General features: G+C 44.1%; 1 protein-coding gene across 1 annotated transcript in view; it reads right to left on the bottom strand.

The window, feature by feature from the left end:
* ERN2 (endoplasmic reticulum to nucleus signaling 2) overlaps positions 1-21665 on the bottom strand; it is a 101645-nt gene that overhangs the window by 67528 nt on the left and 12452 nt on the right. Inside the window, exon 2 of the mRNA XM_068244251.1 lies at positions 5636-5753. Coding sequence (XP_068100352.1) covers positions 5636-5753 — 118 coding nt within the window. The remainder of the gene's footprint in view (positions 1-5635; positions 5754-21665) is intronic.

Raw genomic sequence — 21665 nt, 5'->3', positions numbered from 1 at the left:
TGCCAGGGCAGTATAGGAACCCCACAAATGACCCCATTCTAGAAAGAAGACACCCAAACGTATTCCGTTAGGAGTATGGTGAGTTCATAGAAGATTTTATTTTTTGTCACAAGTTAGCGGAAAATGACACTTTGTGAAAAAAAACAACAAAAATCAATTTCCGCTAACTTGTGACAAAAAAATAAAAACTTCTATGAACTCGCCATACTCCTAACGGAATACCTTGGGGTGTCTTCTTTCTAAAATGGAGTCATTAGTGGGGTTCCTATACTGCCCTGGCATTTTAAGGGCCCTAAACCGTGAGGAGTAGTCTTGAAACAAAAATGACCTGTGAAATCCTAAAGGTACTCATTGGACTTTGGGCCCCTTAGCGCAGTTAGGCTGCAAAAAAGTGCCAATCATGTGGTATCGCCGTACTCGGAAGATGTAGTATTAAGTGTTTTGGGGTGTATTTTTACACATACCCATGCTGGGTGGGAAAAATACCTCTGTAAATGACAATTGTTTGATTTTTTTTTTTACACACAATTGTCCATTTACAGAGAGATTTCTCCCACCCAGCATGGGTATGTGTAAAAATACACCCCAAAACACATTATACTACTTCTCCTGAGTACGGCGATACCACGTGTGACACTTTTTTGCAGCCTAGGTGCGCTAAGGGGCCCAACGTCCTAATCACAGGTCATTTTGAGGCATTTGTTTTCTAGACTACTCCTCACGGTTTAGGGCCCCTAAAATGCCAGAGCAGTATAGGAACCCCACAAGTGACCCCATTTTAGAAAGAAGACACCCCAAGGTATTCCGTTAGGTGTATGGCGAGTTCATAGAAGATTTTATTTTTTGTCACAAGTTAGTGAAAAATGACACTTTGTGAAAAAAAACAATAAAAATCAATTTCCGCTAACTTTTGACAAAAAATAAAATCTTCTATGAACTCGTCATACACCTAACAGAATACATTGGGGTGTCTTTTTTCTAAAATGGGGTCCGTTTCTGGGGTTCCTATACCGCCCTGGCATTTTACGGGCCCAAAACCGTGAGTAGTCTGGAAACCAAATGTCTCAAAATGACTGTTCAGGGGTATAAGCATCTGCAAATTTTGATGACAGGTGGTCTATGAGGGGGCGAATTTTGTGGAACCGGTCATATGCAGGGTGGCCTTTTAGATGACAGGTTGTATTGGGCCTGATCTGATGGATAGGAGTGCTAGGGGGGGTGACAGGAGGTGATTGATGGGTGTCTCAGGGGGTGGTTAGAGGGGAAAATAGATGCAATCAATGCACTGGGGAGGTGATCGGAAGGGGGTCTGAGGGGGATCTGAGGGTTTGGCCGAGTGATCAGGAGCCCACACGGGGCAAATTAGGGCCTGATCTGATGGGTAGGTGTGCTAGGGGGTGACAGGAGGTGATTGACGGGTGTCTCAAGGTGTGATTAGAGGGGGGAATAGATGCAAGCAAAGCACTGGCGAGGTGATCAGGGCTGGGGCCTGAGGGCATTCTGAGGGTGTGGGCGGGTGATTGAGTGCCCTAGGGGCAGATAGGGGTCTAATCTGATAGGTAGCAGTGACAGGGGGTGATTGATGGGTAATTAGTGGGTGTTTAGGGTAGAGAACAGATATAAACACTGCCCTTGGGAGGTGATCTGACGTCGGATCTGCGGGCGAACTATTGGTGTGGGTGGGTGATCAGATTGCCCGCAAGGAGCAGGTTAGGGGCTGATTGATGAGTGGCAGTGACAGGGGGTGATTGATGGGTGGCAGTGCCAGGGGGTGATTGATGGGTGGCAGTGCCAGGGGGTGATTGATGGGTGATTGACAGGTGATCAGTGGGTTATTACAGGGAAGAAGAGATGTAAATATTGCACTGGCGAATTGATAAGGGGGGGGTCTGAGGGCAATCTGAGCGTGTAGGCGGGTGATTGGGTGCCCGCAAGGGGCAGATTAGGGTCTGATCTGATGGGTAACAGTGACAGGTGGTGATAGGGGGTGATTGATGGGTAATTAGTGGGTGTTTAGAGGAGAGAATAGATGTAAACACTGCGTTTGGGTGGTGATCTGATGTCGGATCTGCGGGCGATCTATTGGTGTGGGTGGGTGATCAGATTGCCCGCAAGGGGCAGGTTAGGGGCTGATTGATGGGTGGCAGTGACAGGGGGTGATTGACGGGTGATTGACAGGTGATCAGGGGGGATAGATGCATACAGTACACAGGGGGGGGGGGGTCTGGGGAGACGGGGTCTGGGGAGAATCTGAGGGGTGGGGGGTGATCAGGAGGGGGCAGTGGGCAGGGGGGGGGGAGATAAAAAAAAAAATAGCGTTGACAGATAGTGACAGGGAGTGATTGATGGGTGATTAGGGGGGTGATTGGGTGCAAACAGGGGTCTGGGGGGTGGGCAGGGGGGGGTCTGAGGGGTGCTGTGGGCGATCTGGGGCGGGGGGGGGGGGGGGGGAGAAATCAGTGTGCTTGGTGCAGACTAGGGTGGCTGCAGCCTGCCCTGGTGGTCCCTCGGACATTGGGACCACCAGGGCAGGAGGCAGCCTGTATAATACACTTTGTAAACATTACAAAGTGTATTATACACTTTGTATGCGGCGATCGCGGGGTTAACATCCCGCCGGCGCTTCCGTATAGCCGGCGGGATGTTGCGGTGGGCGAGCGGTGACAGGCGCCGGCGGAGGATCGCGTCACGGATGACGCGATCGCTCCGCTTATGCCCTTAAATGGACCGCCGCCTCTGTGGGTGAGCCGGTCCTTAAGGGCTCCACTTCCCGGCCGCCTCTGTGCGTTAGGCGGTCGGGAAGTGGTTAAATGTTGACATAAACAGGACATATGGGCAAATAAAATGTGTGGGCTTGATCAATAGTAACACTATTTTCAACTGTAAGGGCTGAAAACTGGGAAATAATGGCCTCAATTCACTAAGATCATGCTGCAGATAATAAGGCAAGAGATAACTTACCTCCACACAGTGAGAGAATTAACTTATCTCTTCATTCCTTAAGTTACCTCCTCTGCAGTTTGTTTCACACGCAGTTAATTAACAACCTGTCTTTAACTGTGGAGTTATTTTAAGGATTGAAGAGTTAAACTTAAAGACAGAAGAGTTAACTTTAGGTTTGCCTGAGGTAAAATATTTCCTGAAACCTACATGCCTTATCACCATGGTGATAACTAGAGAAACGTTATTAAAGACAGGAGAGAAACTTAGTTTATTGAGGCCAATGTCTTTTTTTCTGCTTTTTTTCCCCCTCCTTATTCCCTTGAAAATGCATTTAAAATAAAATAATTCTTAGCAAAATACCACCCACAGAAAGCCTAATTGGTGGCAAAAGAAAAAAAACAACCAAGATATAGATGATTCATGTGTGATAAGTACTGATAAAGTTATTGTCTAATGAGTGGGAGGCGTGTGAAATGCTGAAAATGTATTGGGTTTTTTTAGTGGGAAAACTCCAGGGTAGGGAAGTGGTTAAGCAATACTAGTTGCCTGGCTGTCCTGCTGATCGTCTGCCTCTAAAACTTTCAGCCATACACCCTGAACAAGCATATGCAGATCAGGTGTTTCTGACATTGTCAGATCTGATGAAATTAGCTGCATGCTAGTTACTGGTGTGATTCAGACACTACTGGGCAGCACAGTGGCGAAGTGGTCAGCACTCTCGGCTTGCAGCGAATCCCAGCCAGGTCATTATCTGCACGGCGTTTGTATGTGCTCTCCGTGTCTGTGTGGGTTTTCTCCGGCCACTCTGGTTTCCTCTTACATCCCAAAAACATAAAGATAAGTTAATTGGCTTCCCCTTAAATTGGCCCTAGACTATGATACATACACTACACGATACATACATAGACATATGACTGTGGTAGGGATTAGATTGTGAGCCCCTCCGAGGGACAGTTCGTGACAAGACAATATATACTCTGTACAGCGCTGTGGAAGATGTCGGTGCTATATAAATACTAAATAATAAGAATACTACTGCAGCCAAATAGATCAGCAGGACAGCCAGGCAACTGGCATTGGTTTAAAATGAAATATATATGGCAATCTCCATACTACCCTCTCCTCGTGGGTTCACTTTAACCTCGAGGACCACAGGTTTATACCCCCTAGTGACCAGGCCATATTTTTTTTTTTTTTTTTTTTTTACAATTCCACCCTTCATAATGGTTTATTGCTCAGCCATATAACTTAGCACCCAAATGAATCTTACCCCCTTTTCTTCCCACTAATAGAGCTTTCTTTTGGTGGTCTCTGATTGCTGTTACGATTGGCCGTTTTTTTTAAATTAAAAAAAAATGATCATTCGTTTAAAAAAAAAACAAACAAAAAAAAACCCTATTTCTTTTATTCCCCCCTCCTACCCAAATTATCCCCAAACTGCGATACACACACTACATTACACATACATACATAGGCATATACCAATGATAGGGATTAGATTGTGAGCCTGTACAGCTACACTTTTTTTTTGTTAAATACAGCCTGCCAACTGATTGCAGCTGGCAGGCTGATCTCTGTGCCCCGCTGTGTGCAGTGTAGGGAACACGTGCTCGTTCCCTGCAATTCGCGGCTCTGGCGAGGTCACGCCATATTGCCCGGCTGAGGAACAAGAAAGTCGATCTGCGGCAGCCATCCTTCATTAGGTGTTTGCAGAGTGGTTAAAGCCGTGTCCCTACCTCTCCCTCTAGATTGTAAGCCTTCAGCAGGGTCCTCCTTGTGTCTCCTTCCTTTTCATGCAGCTCCATTACCGCACACCCATCCTATGGATCTGAGGGAACTCGACTTGCCTAATCTCCATGCTCCTATCCAGTGACTAAGCATTACCTTGTACTCATACTGTGCTGCGTGATCTGGTTTTCTTGTATTCCTGTATTGTCTTATTGCTGTATGTCCCCCCTAAATATCGTCTGTAACCTTCACTAATGTCCAGCGCTGCGTAATATGTTGGTGCTTTATAAATACAATAAATAACAAAGGAACCGGAGCACATGGAGAAACACACAACCAACACGAGGAGAGCACAAACTTCATATCGATCGTGTTCTCGACTCTGGGAATGCTCTTAGCCACTGTGTGTTTCAGATGTTATAAAGGGAGGGGGGACACCAAGAGCCCAATAGCGTGATATTGTATAGATGATAATTAATAATGAGTAATATAACAATTTAATACTCACAAACCAGGGTTACCATTAGGCAACCACTGTGAAGGCAGGTGGGGAGATTAACCTGACCCCACTCAGGATTAAAAGTCGCTCTCTGTAGATGGGAAGAAGATGGGTACAACCCTCCACCAAGGGTGGACTTAGAAGCTTTCCAGAGGCTCCTTTTTGATTGGCCTGATGAAGCGGATTGTGCCCGTGAAACGCGTTGCCTATTTTTACTGTGGAGTATAAATAAATTGTTGTTTGACGGTTGATGCCACAGTCCTTCCTTTGTTTGCTTTGTCTGCATGGATGGGATAGGCCCACCACTGCCCCATCGGCTTTAAGTTCGTTTAAGTGACTTTTATTCTATTGGCGCCTCTGGAAAGCTTCTACATGTTTCAGATGTTATGATCACCACAATCTAGCTAATAATACAGCATACGTGATCACGTGACACAAAATGATTCAGCCAAGCAGAAAACTCACCATCTTTCAGAGTCCACATGACATCTCCAGTCTTCTTACTGACAGCACGGAAGCTTCCGTCCAGCGTAGACACAAACAGGAGGGACTCTGGGATGGAAACGGAGGCCCCAGCATCACACTGCAACACAAGAACCTCATATAAGAGGAGATGTCCACACACACTGCATATAATCCAGATCTTTACTATGTTCCCCAAGCAATGTTACAGAGCCTTGCCTTGGGACTGATTTACTACAACCGAGTAAACTGACCTCCTGTGTACAGTGGGTGACCTGGAGCCACATGGACGCTAGAGGTGCTGGAATACAGTAAGTAACCTGAAGGCACTTACCATCAGCACATTCATATAAGATGTATTCTGATTGGTGCAATACAGATTTAATAAATGTTGCTCTCATTCAACTGTGCAAGAGTACAGGGATCAAGGGGATCTGCACACAGGAATACTACTTCAAAGTTTTTTTTAATTAAAAATAAATATGTATTAATATAAAATAATAACATAATAAAACAATACATACAAATCTTAAAATCATAACTTAAGTAATAAAATAATCGTTCATAAAATTAAAAACAAAAAAACACTACAAGAATATTACTGTACTAATAAATAAAATACTACAACTAATAAAAATGCCAATATGAATTATTATTATTATTATTATTATTCTTAGAAGTGGTTTCTGCTCCAACCACAAATATCACTACAATGAATAGCAATGCACTGGTGGCTGGATAGTGTAATGGTTAAGGCCTCAGACGCAGGAGACCTGGGTTCGAATCTTGGCTCTTCCGGTTCAGTAAGCCAGACCTTGGGTAAGACAACCTGAGGGCTCAAACCCACTAGGAGTGCTTTCTAAGTGCTAGTGATTTGAAAAAGCTAATGCAATGCAATGCTATGGGGGATTTTTATAAACTCACTTCCCTCAAGTGGGATCACACCCATAGCATTATATCAGTAAAGGCCATTTCACATTAGAAGCGCTTTTCTGAGCGTTTTGCGATTGATTATCATTTAAATTTAATATTTAAAATCGCTCCCACTTTCATTAAAATCGCGAAAAAAGTCGCTGAAAAAATGCGATTGCGAAATCGCTGCAATTTTTACCCTGATTTTAATGAAAGTGAATGGGATAGATTTTAAAAAACGCTAATCACAAAACGCTAAGAAATGCGCTTCTAGTGTGAATAGGCCCTAAGAGCTTTTCAAATCACAAATGCTTAGTAATGTACTGCTAGTGGGTTCCAGGCCTAACACAGCTACTGCCTACTGAGCACACTCTAGCAGTGGCTGCAGCTCAAGCATTTTGAGTCCGCCAGGAAAAAAGCTCACAATAAAAGGTTATTTGTTTTGTCTTGTATTTGAAGCAGGTCTGTACAGTATAGTGTATATGGTGTATAATGCCTGGTACACACCTTGCAATTTCCCATCAGATCGATGGGTCAAAATCGATAATTTCGAACAGGTTTGATGTGATTTGATAAGATTTTTCTGATCAAGTTTCCGATCGCTTCTGTACAAAATCTATATATATATATAAACAAAAATAAATAAATAAAATAAATAAATAAAATCAGATTGGACCGGTCAGAAATTATTGATTCGACATGTCAATCCGAAAGAAAATTGCATGGTGTGTACCAGGCATAAGCAGACTATTATTACTGTTGAGCAAAGTAAATAATTAGCTAATAGAAAACTTCTGAACAAGTTTAGCTGATGTCACGCTGAGTGACTACAGCACCCAGCCACACACAGACCTGCCTGCGCTGCTCCTGTGTTTACACAAAGGGTGGATTAATCCCGCTACCTCAGACAATGGCACACAGTGACAGGGGAGGGGGTGGGGGTCACATGGTGGGGAAGCACCACACCACACAGCACTGCTGCCACACACCAAGCCCAGTAACGTATGTCATCATGTGTGTGTGCCCTGATAGGACCCATCCAGGTGTCCTGCTGCTGACACTGGGAGCCAGCCATTGTCACACACAGGCTAGTGACACCGTCCAGCACATTCCAAAGTCACACTATGTCACACCTATGAGCACCATGAGTATAACTGGTACAGTAACTTCTAGTCTCAGTTACAGGTTTAGAGAAAGAAGGAATTACAAACACCAGCAGGTCAGTGAATTCCTACATTTATATAGCAGAGAAACGTTAAAAAAAAAAAAGTGTGAAAAGCAATAGTAATCAGGCTGCCATAATCGATCAGTATTATTGCTGCATTATCCTCCAACCTGGTATTGCGATAACTAAACTCCTGTCTCCACAATCCATCCTGAGTGCTGCAGTAAGGCCTTGTTCACATTATAAATCGCCTGCGTTATTACAAGCGCTCAGCAATTTATTGAGCTTTTTTCAAAGCGCTTTTGAGCTTAGAAAAGCACTTTTGTAAGCGCTTTTCTAAGAGCTTATGCTAAGCGATTGAGATTTTCACTTCCTGACGTCAGTCAGAAAGTGAACTCTTTGACCCAGAAAAGAATAAATACAATGTATTTATTCTTAAAGAGAAACTCCAACCAAGAATTGAACTTTTTCCCAATCAGTAGCTGATAACCCATTTTACATGAGAAAGACAATGATTTTCACAAACAGACCATCAGGGGGCGCTGTGTGACTGATTTTGTGCTGAAATCCCTCCCACAAGAACCTCTGAAGACCGCGGTACTCCTGGCAAACAGCCACAATGTAACAATGTTCAGAGACAGGAAACAGCTGTTATTAGCTGTCTAACAGCCAGAGCAGCTAGAAACAGCTAAATAACCTGCCCACAGTAACAATGTCTCCATGTAATAAATGTCAGAATGTGAATCTGGGAGAGGAAAGATTTTACAATGAGCAAACACTGACTAAATCATTTATACATAATTATGGTAAAAAATGAAGCACTTTTTTTACTACATTATTTTCACTGGAGTTCCTCTTTAAAAGCGCTGGGGGGAAAAAAAATAAAAAAAAAAAAATCGATATACAAAGTGCTTTTTTCAAGCGCTTTGCGATTTCCCTATACCTTCCATTGAGCAAATTTGCTCAGAAAATGGTATAGGCATTGCTTTTGTAATCGGAAATCACCGAAACACTCATATGTGAACACTCTTATAGGAAATCATTGCACAAACGCTTTTATGGTGATTTCTAAAATCGCCAGCGCTTAAAAAAATCCACAAACGCTCATAGTGTGAACAAGCCCCTTAGGGCCTGTTCACACTACAATAAAAAAAAAATGCTACGTTTTCTACATTTTCAGTAATGAGAAAACAAACAAACAAACAAAAAAAACGAACAGCAAACGCATTCCGTGCTATTAATAGAATGTGTGGGCAGCACGGTGGCATAGTGGTTAGCGCTCTTGCCTTGCAGCGCTGGGTCCCCGGTTCGAATCCCAGCCAGGTCAACATCTGCAAGGAGTTTGTATGTTCTCCCCGTGTCTGTGTGGGTTTCCTCCGGGCACTCCGGTTTCCTCTCACCTCCCAAAAACATACAGATAAGTTAATTGGCTTCCCCCTAAATTGGCCCTAGACTATAATACATACACTACATAGACATGTGACTATGGTAGAGACTAGTTTGTGAGCCCCTCTGAGGGACAGTTAGTGACAAGACAAACACTGTACAGTGCTGCGTAATATGTCGGCGCTATAAAAATACTTGAATAAATAAATAAAAGTGTTTACATGCATGGACGGGACGGCAAACACAAAATCCCAACCTGCTACATTTACCTGCTACAACTGTATCATGATAGCACCGCAAATCGTACACAATGAAAGCCTATGGGAACAGACGGCGTACATTCCCACTAGGCTGTTTGCCGCATGGAAACAACTCACCTGTCCTGTGGATTCAGTTCCGCCACCGCCATTCGTTCCACTGCAGGGGATTGGACACCAGAAGTAGCATGGAGCATCCCATTGGTTAGCAAAAGACTAATTGGAATACTGCAAGTTTATGGTGGACCAATGAGAATTCACCACGTTGCTAGGTAGGATTAACCAAGGCTGTGGAATCGGAGTGGAGGAAACGGAGTTGGGGCAATTTTGAGCACCTGGAGTCGGAGTCGGGAGAAAAATGCACCAACTTCGACTCCTAATGAATTTAAACTTTAATTAAAATAGAAAATACAATAAAATGTTCTATTTCTCAGATAATGGTCATCATAAATAGTTTATATGTACAGTAATAGCTGTGCTTAGTTCACAAAAATGAAATAAACCAATCAAAAAATATGGACAAAAAGTAGGGATAAAAAAAATTGCACCCTGCAGAAAAAAAAACACAGAGACAACAGAAGCCCAAATGGTGCAATATGTCATAGTACCAGAAGTATGTAAAATATGCGGATGAATTATACTCACAAAGGTGGGTTGCAGAAGGGCAACGACCACTAGAAGCAGGTGGAGATGTATAACCCCGACTCCACTCGGATGACCAGACCGAGCTGGTGATGGTCACACTCTTGATAAAAAGCAAACCTCAAATGACCTAAATTGGTCAAAGAGGGTTGATCCCCCTTCAAAAGGAGGGTGATGGCACAGGATTATGGGAAAGAGGTGCCCAGAGAAGGTAAAATGCGTTAAAAACAAATAAAATAAAAAAAGTGGGGTGGCTTACCTCAATGAAGACAATTCATGTATTAATAGAATTGTATTGCACTGGCAACGCGTTTCGTGAGTGCATACCCACTTCGTCAGGCCAAATAGCAGTGCCTAATAGTGCTTGTAGCCACAAATAACGCACCTCTCGAGTTGTAGTCGAGGAGTCGGAGGAATCCTAACCTGAGGAGTCGTTGGATATTTGTACCGATTTTTTTTACAATCCAACAGGGAGTCCCATGCTTTTTCTGGTCTCTGATCAGTTTTAGGATAAGTGGGGACAGACTGCATGGATTGCTGTGGATGTTACGGCTGACAAGCAGATGGGTGGAGATGTGAATGCAGTGGATGGAAACAAAACAGCAAAGGTAATATAAGCAACGGGGCATGGACGCCAGAGCATCCTAAGCAGATGCACTTACGGCTTCCTCATCCTTCACATAGCAGTGCGGGTCGGGCCTTAGAGACTTATCTCCCCTTTATGCTGATAGGCACAGGAAAAAAAATGTGACCAAAAATTGAACTTCATCCCAATCAGTAGCTGATACCCCCTTTTCCTTTTCACAAATGGATCATCAGGTGGCTCTGTATGGCTGATATTGCAGTGAAACCCCTCCCACAGTGTGATGTCAGGACCATGGTCCTGACAGTTTCCTGTCTGTGAACCTCATTGCATTGTGGGTCCAACTGCCAAAAAAGCAAACAACATCTCCTTCCACTGACATCAAATGCCATCAGTAAAAATGTCACCATGTGGTAAATGTCAGAATGTAAATCAGGGAGAGGAAAGATTTTACAATGGGAAACCACTAACTAAATGATTTTTATTACACTCTTTTCACTGGAGTTCCTTTTTAAAGTAAATAAATGTAACAGAAGAGGCAGTAACAGTGCTATAGAAGTACATGGCAAGGAAAAGAGCAGTGCTACTTAAAAACAGATATGTGCCTACCTGCAAGAGAGTGCAAGAAATACACACCTAGCATTATTATTATTATTATTTAGTATTTATATAGCGCCGACATATTACGCAGCGCTGTACAGTATTATATATATATATCTTGTCACTAACTGTCCCTCAAAGGAGCTCACAATCTAATCCCTACCATTGCCATATGTCTATATTATGTAGTGTAAGTACTGTGGTCTAGGGCCAATTTTAGGGGGAGCCAATTAACTTATCCGTATGTTTTTGGAATGTGGGAGGAAACCGGAGTGTCCGGAGGAAACCCACGCAGACACGGAGAGAACATACAAACTCTTTGCAGATAGTGCCCTGGCTGGGATTCGAACCAGGGACCCAGCGCTGCAAGGCGAGAGAGCAAACCACTACGCCACCGTGCTGCCCTAGCATACGCTGATCCACCTTTTGCGCAGTGCTATAGAAGTGCAGTCACAAGAGCAAGAAATGTCATATTTAGTGGGATATATTGTGAAAGAAAACTCTGGATTGGTGAATGAAAGTCGGCAGACAGAAGCAGGCAACGGAAGGGGAGGGGCTGGCCATATTCAGCCATCTCTTCAGCACTGACCACCTCCATGTACAGTATGTGCCTACCGTGACTACTGGCAAATCTGGCCCTGGCTGCTCCACTTAAAAACCTTCCATCACATCCAAATGACTATTACCGTACTTGTCTTGAAACTGCTACCCCGCTTAGTAGACTTTTTATGAATGAAAATGCCTCCCTTAAAGCAAACCTGAACTGAAAAAAAAAACAACTTATGGGAAAAATATTTGTATGTGTAGTAGCAAAGTAACCGCAGACAACCCCAGAACTGGGGGGGCACCTTCATCGAGTGTTTAGGGGGAAGGACACCCCCAGATCCTCAAGTAAAGATGTCCACTGTTGTTCTTACATTCCCTTAAGGTGCATACACACATCAGACTATAGTCTTTGTAAAATGAAAGATCACAGACCAATTTACCCCCTTCCATGTAGTATGCCATACCTTCACAGTCTATTCTATGGAGCTGAACTCCCCATCAGAAAAAAAATCTTTGCAAGATGCTGCACACAAACATGCTGCACACACTCAAAAGATCTGTACCTGCCAAAAATCCATTCCTGCAAATTGCAATGATAGTCTATGAGATCTGCAGATCATCATACACACATGATTTAACTGACATTTATCTGCAGATCAGATCCACCAGGATGGATTTTCAGATCTGTGGATGATTGCTTGATCTGCAGATGAATGTCAGTTAAATCATGTGTGTATGATGATCTGCAGATCTCATAGACTATCATTGCAATTTGCAGGAATGGATTTTTGGCAGGAACAGATCTTTTGCAGATACTGATCTTTTGTGTCTGTACAGCATCTGTGTGCAGCATCTTGCAAAGATTGTTTTCTGATGTGGAGTTCAGCTCCATAGAAAAGACTGTGTAGAGCAGTGATGGCTAACCTTGGCACTTCAGCTGTGACAAAAGTACAAATCCTATCATGCCTCTGCCTCCCTGAGTTATGCTTAGAGCTGTCAGAGTATTGCAATGCCTCATGGGACTTGTATTTCCACCACAGCTGGAGTGCCAAGGTTAGCCATCACTGGTGTAGAGTATGGCTCTCATACTACATGAAGGGTGGTAAGATTGGTCTGTGATCTTTCATTTTCCAAAGACTATAGTCTGATGTGTGTATGCACCTTTAGATTCTGTAGATTCTGACTGAATAGATCTACCATGATTGAAGTTGAAGGGCTGAGGGCTTTAGTGAGGTGTCCTGCCCCTGGAGTAGCGACCCAGGAGTATCCAAAACACACGGGGCCTGAGAAACCCTGTGGATGAGTAGGGTCCGTACTACCTATATGCTTAGCCAAATAACGTAGTTCCCTGGCCTTTTGACTAGGGAGAGTGCTGAATTTTCTATAATGCCAACTGCAATGTTGGGGCCAACTTGCTGCCACTATTGTGCGCAACAGGAGCGAAGGGAGAAAAAAAAAAAAAAGTAGAACCTCCCCATGATATTCTAATTTATAATTTAAAGGGTTAACTCTGAAGTTTGCACAGCAGCCATTTCAGTGTAATGTACAATTAGGTTCACTCAGCTGCTAACAAAAATAATCATGGCTATTTAAACTTTTCTTGTTACCTGATGTGGGTTTTTTTTCACCCAGGTACAACCAATTTGTTTCAGGAGTACCATGGCTGCATTTCCTTTCATGTTTAACTACTTTATTTTTGTAAAGAAAAAACACCCTCTATGGTAATTAGGTCAGGCAGGTTTGCTGTCTATCTAGCACAGTGATACCGTAGTCATTAAACCAGGTATTGCTACTTTTGGAAGTGTGGGTATGTGCCAAGTCCTGCTGGAAAATTACAATCAATAAATCCATAAAGCTTGTCATCAGAGGGAAGCATGAGGTGCTCTAATATTTCCAGGTATTTTGTTAAATAAATCTGGTAGATGGCTGTGCTGACTTTGCATTTGATAAAACATAGTGGAGCAACAGATGACATGGCTCCATAAACCATCACTGACTGTAGAGACTTCACACTGAACCTCAGTGTGGTGGCACTGACTCCAACTGCAATCCACTCCTTGTGAATCTCTTCCAAGTTGGGGTGTGCTTAATAATCCTCTCATAGGCTGGGGTAAATCCTGTTGCTTGAGCACCTTTTTTCTGCCACTCCCCCCCCCCCCCCCCTTCAACTCAACTTTCAGGTCTCTAGGTTGGAGGAGGTAGAGACCGCCACAACGGAACTCCCGCAATTGCCAACGCCCCACCACAACAGAACAAAGTAAGTGCTACACAGGGGCGGGGTTGGAGAACAACCATCGCATAATTGGACTGGAAAAGGTTGAAGTGGCTCTGAGATAAAAAAAAAAAAAAACCAAAAAAAAAAAAAAACTACCAAATAACTTGTCTATATATCGTATCTAAAGTTTAGATGGTTTACACAGCAAATCTAGCTGCAAACAGCTTCAACAGTATATAATTATTTATTCCTGTGATACAATGAGAGCAGCCATATTCTGCTTGTCAGCATTACACAGGCAAGCTGCTCTGTATCTCCACCCCTCAGCCTGTGAAAACTCCACTCCTCTTGCCTCTGAAATCTCTGGCTGGTAACGCCTCCTCCTCCCCAGACTGAGCTCCCCACAGCTCCTCCAGCACCTAGGCATTCTGAGTCCCGTGTAGCAAGTGCTCATGGGAGCTCTGTCTGGGGAGGAGGAGGCGTTACCAGCCAGAGATTTCAGAGGCAAGAGGAGTGGAGTTTTCACAGGCTGAGGGGTGGAGATACAGAGCAGCTTGCCTGTGTAATGCTGACAAGCAGAATATGGCTGCTCTCATTGTATACATACATACATACATACACACACACACACACACACACACACACTACTGCACGTAGTGTATGCTTACTCTGTCTTCTAATAGTATCTTCTCACCTAATTTTATATACTTTAATTGCAAAGTGCTGAAAAGTTGTTTTCAAGAGTAGAAAAATTATCCAGTCTGAGTCAGCCGGGGTGTTCTGTACATGTGCGAACCTCTTGCGTAGAAGACCCCGGCTGACATCACTGAGCCTGTTACCGGAGCTGATTACCGCTAAACAGAGGACCGTGGTAGGACGGCGAGGAACACATCCATGCTTATAGGGCTGGATGTATCCAAAAAAATAAATAAATAAATAAAAAAAAAAAGTTTGGATTTCTCAGTCTCTGGTACACTTTAAAAAAAACAAAACTTTTCAATGATATTCTAATTTATCGATCTGCATTGGTTAGTATATACTGCAGCTGTGGATTCCGACACACACACACACACACAGTATGTGATATACACCTACTTTGCTGGAAGAGCAAATATTTATTCAGGCCGCAGCGTTTCCATGGGAGTAACAGATCATTATCTGCACTTCGCCAAATGCTACAAATGAATTTTCAGGCCTTATATAACATATTAATAAGTTGGACCATGGTGGGGAAGATAAATGATCCAGCAAACTCCAGCATGGATTTTATTACAGAGTGGTCGGTCTACCATTAAGCAACAAAGGTTTGCAGAGGTCGCAAAGGTTAGGTCTACGTTCGCAGTGGAAGTTGCGTTGCGTTGCTTGTTAAAACAGAAGCAAAAGAATGAAAAGTTGCACCATGCATTATGTGACCTTTAAGTTGTATGCAGTGAAGCACCATCATAGGGAAAGTATGCTTCACTGCCTCTTAAAGCACATAGTAGACAAGACAACAATTATATTGCGCTTTTCTCCTCCCAGACTCAAATTGCTTGAGAAGCAGCCACTAAGGGCGCGCTCAGTAGACAGTAGCAGTGTTAGGGAGTCTTGCCCAAGGACTCCTCACTGAATAGGTGCTGGTTTACTGAACAGGAAGAGCCAAGATTTAAACCCAGGTCTCCTGTGCATTGGTGGGTGTCTTGTGGGTTGTTGCTGCACCCGGCCTCAAACTGGCAAGGTTTCAATCTGAAACCCTGTCACCGGTGTGCTGCTCTAGACAGAGAGGCATTGCTGCTTACAATGATGGACACTGAAATCTCCGAAGGGCAACATAATATGGCATGGAGGGCCGCATTCGGTCCACGGGTCTTGAGCTTGACATCTGTGCTGTAGCGTGTTTGATCCCAATGCACCGCATGTGAACACTGCACAAATTTACTATTGTAGTGCGACATCTTGCGTTGAGATACCCCCATAAAGTCGCACTACTGTATATCAGAACACAGTGTGCTCGTCAGCCAATCAGGATGCACTGTCATACACCCTTTACCTGCCATACCACATCTAGCAGCCATTAGCATTCAGGTGGGAGGCTTCAGTTGGACGCCATCGCAAGATTGCGTCGCTAGCAGGACCGCCCCGTGCAGGCATTCCTCCCACAGGGGTCCCTCCCTAACCGCTCACCTGTCCGCCATGTCCTAGAGCTGAAAGAAAACGTTTAAAAACACACGATTGGTTCACACGATGGCCAGGGGCCCCGGATGCATGTACTGCTGTGTTCTATTGCTTGTGTGTGTTGAATTTAGCATTCAGTATGGAGGCAGCGTTGGTGGGTTTTCTGGATGTGAGAGGTCCAGAGCCTGGGTGTATCACGTGTTGGCCTTGGGGCACCGGCCAGTGAGAGAGGTCCGGGGCCCCTGGCCATCGTGTGAACCAATCGTGCGTTTTTAAACGTTTTCTTTCAGCTCTAGGACATGGCGGACAGGTGAGCGGTTAGGGAGGGGCCCCTGTGGGAGGAATGCCTGCACGGGGCGGTCCTGCTAGCGATGCAATTTTGCGATGGCGTCCAACTGAAGCCTCCCACCTGAATGCTAATGGCTGCTAGATGTGGTATGGCAGGTAAAGGGTGTATGACAGTGCATCCTGATTGGCTGACGAGCACCTGCTGACCAATTTCAAATGTAGCTGGATGCATGTACTGCTGTGTTCTATTGCTTGTGTGTGTTGAATTTAGCATTCAGTATGGAGGCAGTGTTGGTGGGTTTTCTGGATGTGAGAGGTCCAGAGCCTGGGTGTGAGAGGTCCAGGCCCACCTGCACTCCCCTCCAGGTATCACGTGTTGGCCTTGGGGCCCCGGCCAGTGAGAGAGGTCCGGGGCCCCTGGCCATCGTGTGAACCAATCGTGTGTTTTTAAACGTTTTCTTTCAGCTCTAGGACAAGGCGGACAGGTGAGCGGCTAGGGAGGGACCCCTGTGGGAGGAATGCCTGCACGGGGCGGTCCTGCTAGCGACGCAATCTTGCGATGGCGTCCAACTGAAGCCTCCCACCTGAATGCTAATGGCTGCTAGATGTGGTATGGCAGGTAAAGGGTGTATGACAGTGCATCCTGATTGGCTGACGAGCACCTGCTGACCAATTTCAAATGTAGCTGGATGCATGTACTGCTGTGTTCTATTGCTTGTGTGAGTTAATTTACCTCCTCTGTAGTTAATTTACCTCCTCTGTAGTTATTTTCACATGCAGCTAATTAACAGCCTGTCTTTAACTCTGGAGTTATTTTAAGGATTGGAGAGTTAATTTAAAGACAGAAGAGTTAACTTTAGGCTTGCCTGAGGTAAAATGTTTCCTGAATACTACATGTCTTATCACCATGGTAACAACTCTAGAAGAGTTATTAAAGACAGGAGATAAGTTTAGTGAATTGAGGCCATGGTTTATTATGTGAGATTTATGCCAAACTCCTGTTATAATCTATGTAGCATTTTTTTCATTCATCTCATGGCAAAAACCAAATGACAGGAAACAAGGGGAAAAGTCTAAGGTCACAGACAACAAAAAACATACAGACAATCTCCATCCATCTCCGGGTTCCACATACATGTCGGCGGCGCTATGTCTGACGCCACGAAGGTGCATAGCGGCCGACGTCAGACGCTATGCACTGCTAGCGCGTATGCGGCTTACCCGGCGAGATGGACAGATGGACCCGGCGAGCTGCTACAGGACAGGTAATGTAGAAATGCACTACACAACATACATTTATACATTTTGGGGGCAGCTGCGGGGCGGACACGGTGGCTCAGCCGATTCCCTGATTATTTCATGCTGAATTCGGATGGGAATCGGCCTGTAGTTTATGGGCAGATTCGATTAGAGACAATTTTATTTCTAATCAGATTCGATTAGAGATAAATTTGTCTCTTGGTCGAATCTGCCCATATTCGTTCTAATGTATGGGCACCTTAAATCACACACAAATGTACCTAGACCTTTATTCTCTATTCCCAATGTCAAGACATAAATGACAAAGATCCTCCTTAAAGGGATACTTAAGTCAAAAATAAAAAAAATGATTTTTACTCACCTGGGGCATCCCTCAGCCCCCTGAAGCTGTATGGTGCCCTCGCAGCCTCGGTCCGATCCTCCTGTCCCCGCCGGCGGCTATTTCCGGGTCAGGCGACAGCCGCCGACAGGCAGGGAACGCGAGTGATTCTCCGCGTTCCCAGCCTGTCGGCGGCTTTCGCCGAACCCAGAAGTAGCCGCCGGCGGGGACAGGAGGATCGGACCGAGGCTGCGAGGTCACCATACAGCTTCAGGGGGCTGAGGGATGCCCCAGGTGAGTAAAAATCTTTTTTTTACTTAAGTATCCTTTTAACCCATTCACGTTCCGTCGTTTTCACTTGAGAAATGTTCACCTCCCATTCATTAGCCTATAACTTTACCACTACTTATCACAATGAACTGATCTATATCTTGTTTTTTCCACCACCAATTAGGCTTTCTTTAGGGGGTACATTTTGCTAAGAGCCACTTTACTGTAAATGCATTTTAAGAGGAAGAATAAGAAAAAAAAAACGGAAAAATTCATTATTTCTCAGTTTTCAGACATAGTTTTAAAATAATACATGCCTCCATAATTAAAACTCACGTATTGTATTTGCCCATATGTCCCGGTTATTACACCGTTAAAATTATGTCCCTATCACAATGTATGGCGACAATATTTTATTTGGAAATAAAGGTGCATTTTTTCCGTTTTGCATCTAATCACTATTTACAAGTTTAAAATAAAAAAAAAAATATATAGAAATATATTTCATCTTTACATTGATATTTAAAAAGTTTAGACCCTTAGTTAAATATTTACATGTTTTTTTTGTTTTTTTTTATATTAAACATTTTATTTGGGTAGTTTTGGGAGGGTAGGATGTAAACAATAGGTTTATAATGTAAATGTGTGATTTTTATTTTTTTAACTTTTAGTTGTAGTTTTACTTTTTGGCCACAAGATGGCGGCCATGAGTTTGTTTACATGTCATCACTCTAAGCGTAACACACGCTTAGAGGGACGCATGGGGGAGGTAACAGCCAGAAAAGGCGCAGCTTCCGAGAGAAGCTGTCGCTTTTTCAGCGGGGGAGAGGAATCAGTGATCGGGCACCATAGCCCGATTCACTGATTGCCTGGCTAACGAACCGCAGACCGGGGGCTCGCGTGCACGCGCGTGATCGGTCGCGGGAGTGCGCAGTTGCGCGCATGGTTCCTGGACGTAGTTTCTACGTCCAGGAAGCAAAATAGGTTAAGGTGGCCACGAACTATCCAATTTCTAGCGAAAAATCATTTGAGCGATCAGATAATTCTGATCGGAAGAAAAATCGTTCACTACATCATCAACAAACCAATCTTTGCTTCCAATCTATCACAACCAACAAGAAAATCCAAAATTTTGGTTTGACGATAATCCAATTGGATGACTATTTTTATTATCGTTCCTAATAGATTGTGCTCATCAATGGAGATTATTTACAGCCAATCCAATCACAATTTCTGATCGCTCAAATGATTTTTTTGCTAGAAATTGGACAATGAATGGTGACCTTGAGGCTGGATTGACACTTATGCTGGGAATACACCGTGAGTTTTTCTGGCAGATAGATGGCTCAATAGATAATTTTTGACAGGTCTGATCTTATGTTGATTGTTTTTCTGATCGATTTTCTCATAGAAGTGGAAATCGATTGGAAAATCGATCAGCCAGTAAATTTGTCCCCCCCCCCAAAAAAAAATCATCAAGTATTCCCAGTATTAGATACCATTGCATTGAGTTGTGTTACATTGTGTTGTAAGCCGCTTTTTTCAATGCGACGCAACTAAGTGTGAATCCAGCCATAAAGGGAATCTGAAGTGAGAGAGATATAGAGGCGGCTAGATATATTTCCTTTTAATGTTGCCTGGCTATCCTGCTGATCCTCTGCCTCTAATAGTTTCAGCCATAGACCCTGAACAAGCATGCAGATCAGATGAGAAAAAGCTGATAAGATTAGCTGCATGATGGTTCCTGGTGTGATTCAGACACTACTGCTGCCATAAAGATCAGCATGACTGCCAAGGCAATGTGCATTATCAATTTAGCCAGGATGCCTGGGAAAGCCTCCTCAGTAACAGTTGAGGCATCTAATTACATTTATGTTTGCTAAAGAATGTTTTTCCTCTGTAGGTCAGTGTATATAAGCTGTGTTTTTCAGGAACCAGTCCGACGAAGGCTTTTTATAAGCCGAAAGCTCACTGTTTATCCATCTCTAAGTTAGCCAATAAATGGTATCATCCTGATTCAAACCTCCATTGTTTAAAATGAAATCTATATGGCAGCCTTCATACCCCTCTCACTTCAGTTTCCCTTTAAAGGACCTATCAAATAAAATTGTAACACTTAAAATACATGTGTCGACATAAAAATAAGAAGCCCATTTCTTCCTGAGTACAATGCTTACAGCAGGTATTCTGGAAATGGTAATCAACCTCCGCTCTCTCCATTTCTGTTTCAGGGAAATAAAAGAAAATCTGTAATAAAAACCAAACTTTTTTTCTTAGGGCCGGTTCACACGGACGGCAGGCGGCGTTGGGGTGGCCAGGAAGTCGCGTCGTCCTGTGACGTCCCGTTCGGTGGCGGCGGTACAGAGATCGTCGCGATCGGCGTTTCTCGTCCCCGCAGGGGGACATATAGCCGCGCCGGCTAGCCGTCCCTGGACGTTGCATGCGGCTTCTAGGGACGGCCGAAACGATGCGTTAAATCGGGATCAGAACGCCGCGTTTATGCAATCGACGGTAATCGACGGTAACCGCGCAATGCTAAACGCTCCTATTCACTTGAATGGGAGAGTTTAGCCGATGGGTCCCGAACGCTTGACGGTAGACGCCGCCAAGCGTCCGTGTGAACCGGCCCTTAAGCTAAAATTCGAAGTAGCTAAAGCTGAAATCTACCCACTTCCTGCAGCAGCCATTTGTCCTCACGCTGCACTGTTACACAGCAACAACAGTGCACACAATATAACATGAGATCCCACAAAACTAACCAGCTAATGCTGCTTGTGCAATTCAACAACAGAGTAACTAACTAGTTTCACAGAAATTACATACATTTTTTTTTAATAATAAATTAAAACTATACAGAAAAAGACGTTAACCATTTCCATTACAGATCAAAAATGTAAATAATTTAATCTACATCGAGTGGTTCTCTATGAGGACAACTGAAGCGAAAGGTATATGGAGGCTGCCATATTTATTTCCTTTTAAAGGTAATCTTAAAAGGAGTGATCCAAGCTGTTTTTCTTTAAAAATAAATAAATAAATATCCACTTACCTGTTGCTTCCTCCACCCGTGGCAGCCGTCCTGTGCCCCGCCACAGCTCCGGCGGAGAAGCGGCAGCCACCGGAGAAGCGGAGAAGACCGGGAGCCTCCGGAGCTGCGGCAAGGGCACAGGACGGGCCCCAGGTAAGTGGATCTTTAAAAAATTAAACAAAAAAATGTTATTTTACCGTACCTGAGGCTTCTTGCAAACCCCCTGGACTCATCCTGTGCCCACAACATCTGGCCGAGTCCCTTCCACCAGCAGAAGTGACTCCTGCAGAGCTGCCCGGCCACGAGCTTCCTCACGGCGTTCCCATCAAGGTGCGCGTGGCTCGGGACCATTTATGCATAGTAGCCGCCGGCTGGTGGTGACCGGCCAGCTTTGTGGGGGCTGCTGCT

Source organism: Hyperolius riggenbachi, chromosome 7 (assembly GCF_040937935.1).
Source record: "Hyperolius riggenbachi isolate aHypRig1 chromosome 7, aHypRig1.pri, whole genome shotgun sequence".
In the NCBI taxonomy this organism is placed as follows: Eukaryota; Metazoa; Chordata; class Amphibia; order Anura; family Hyperoliidae; genus Hyperolius; species Hyperolius riggenbachi.
This window is presented reverse-complemented; position numbering and strand designations above follow the sequence as displayed.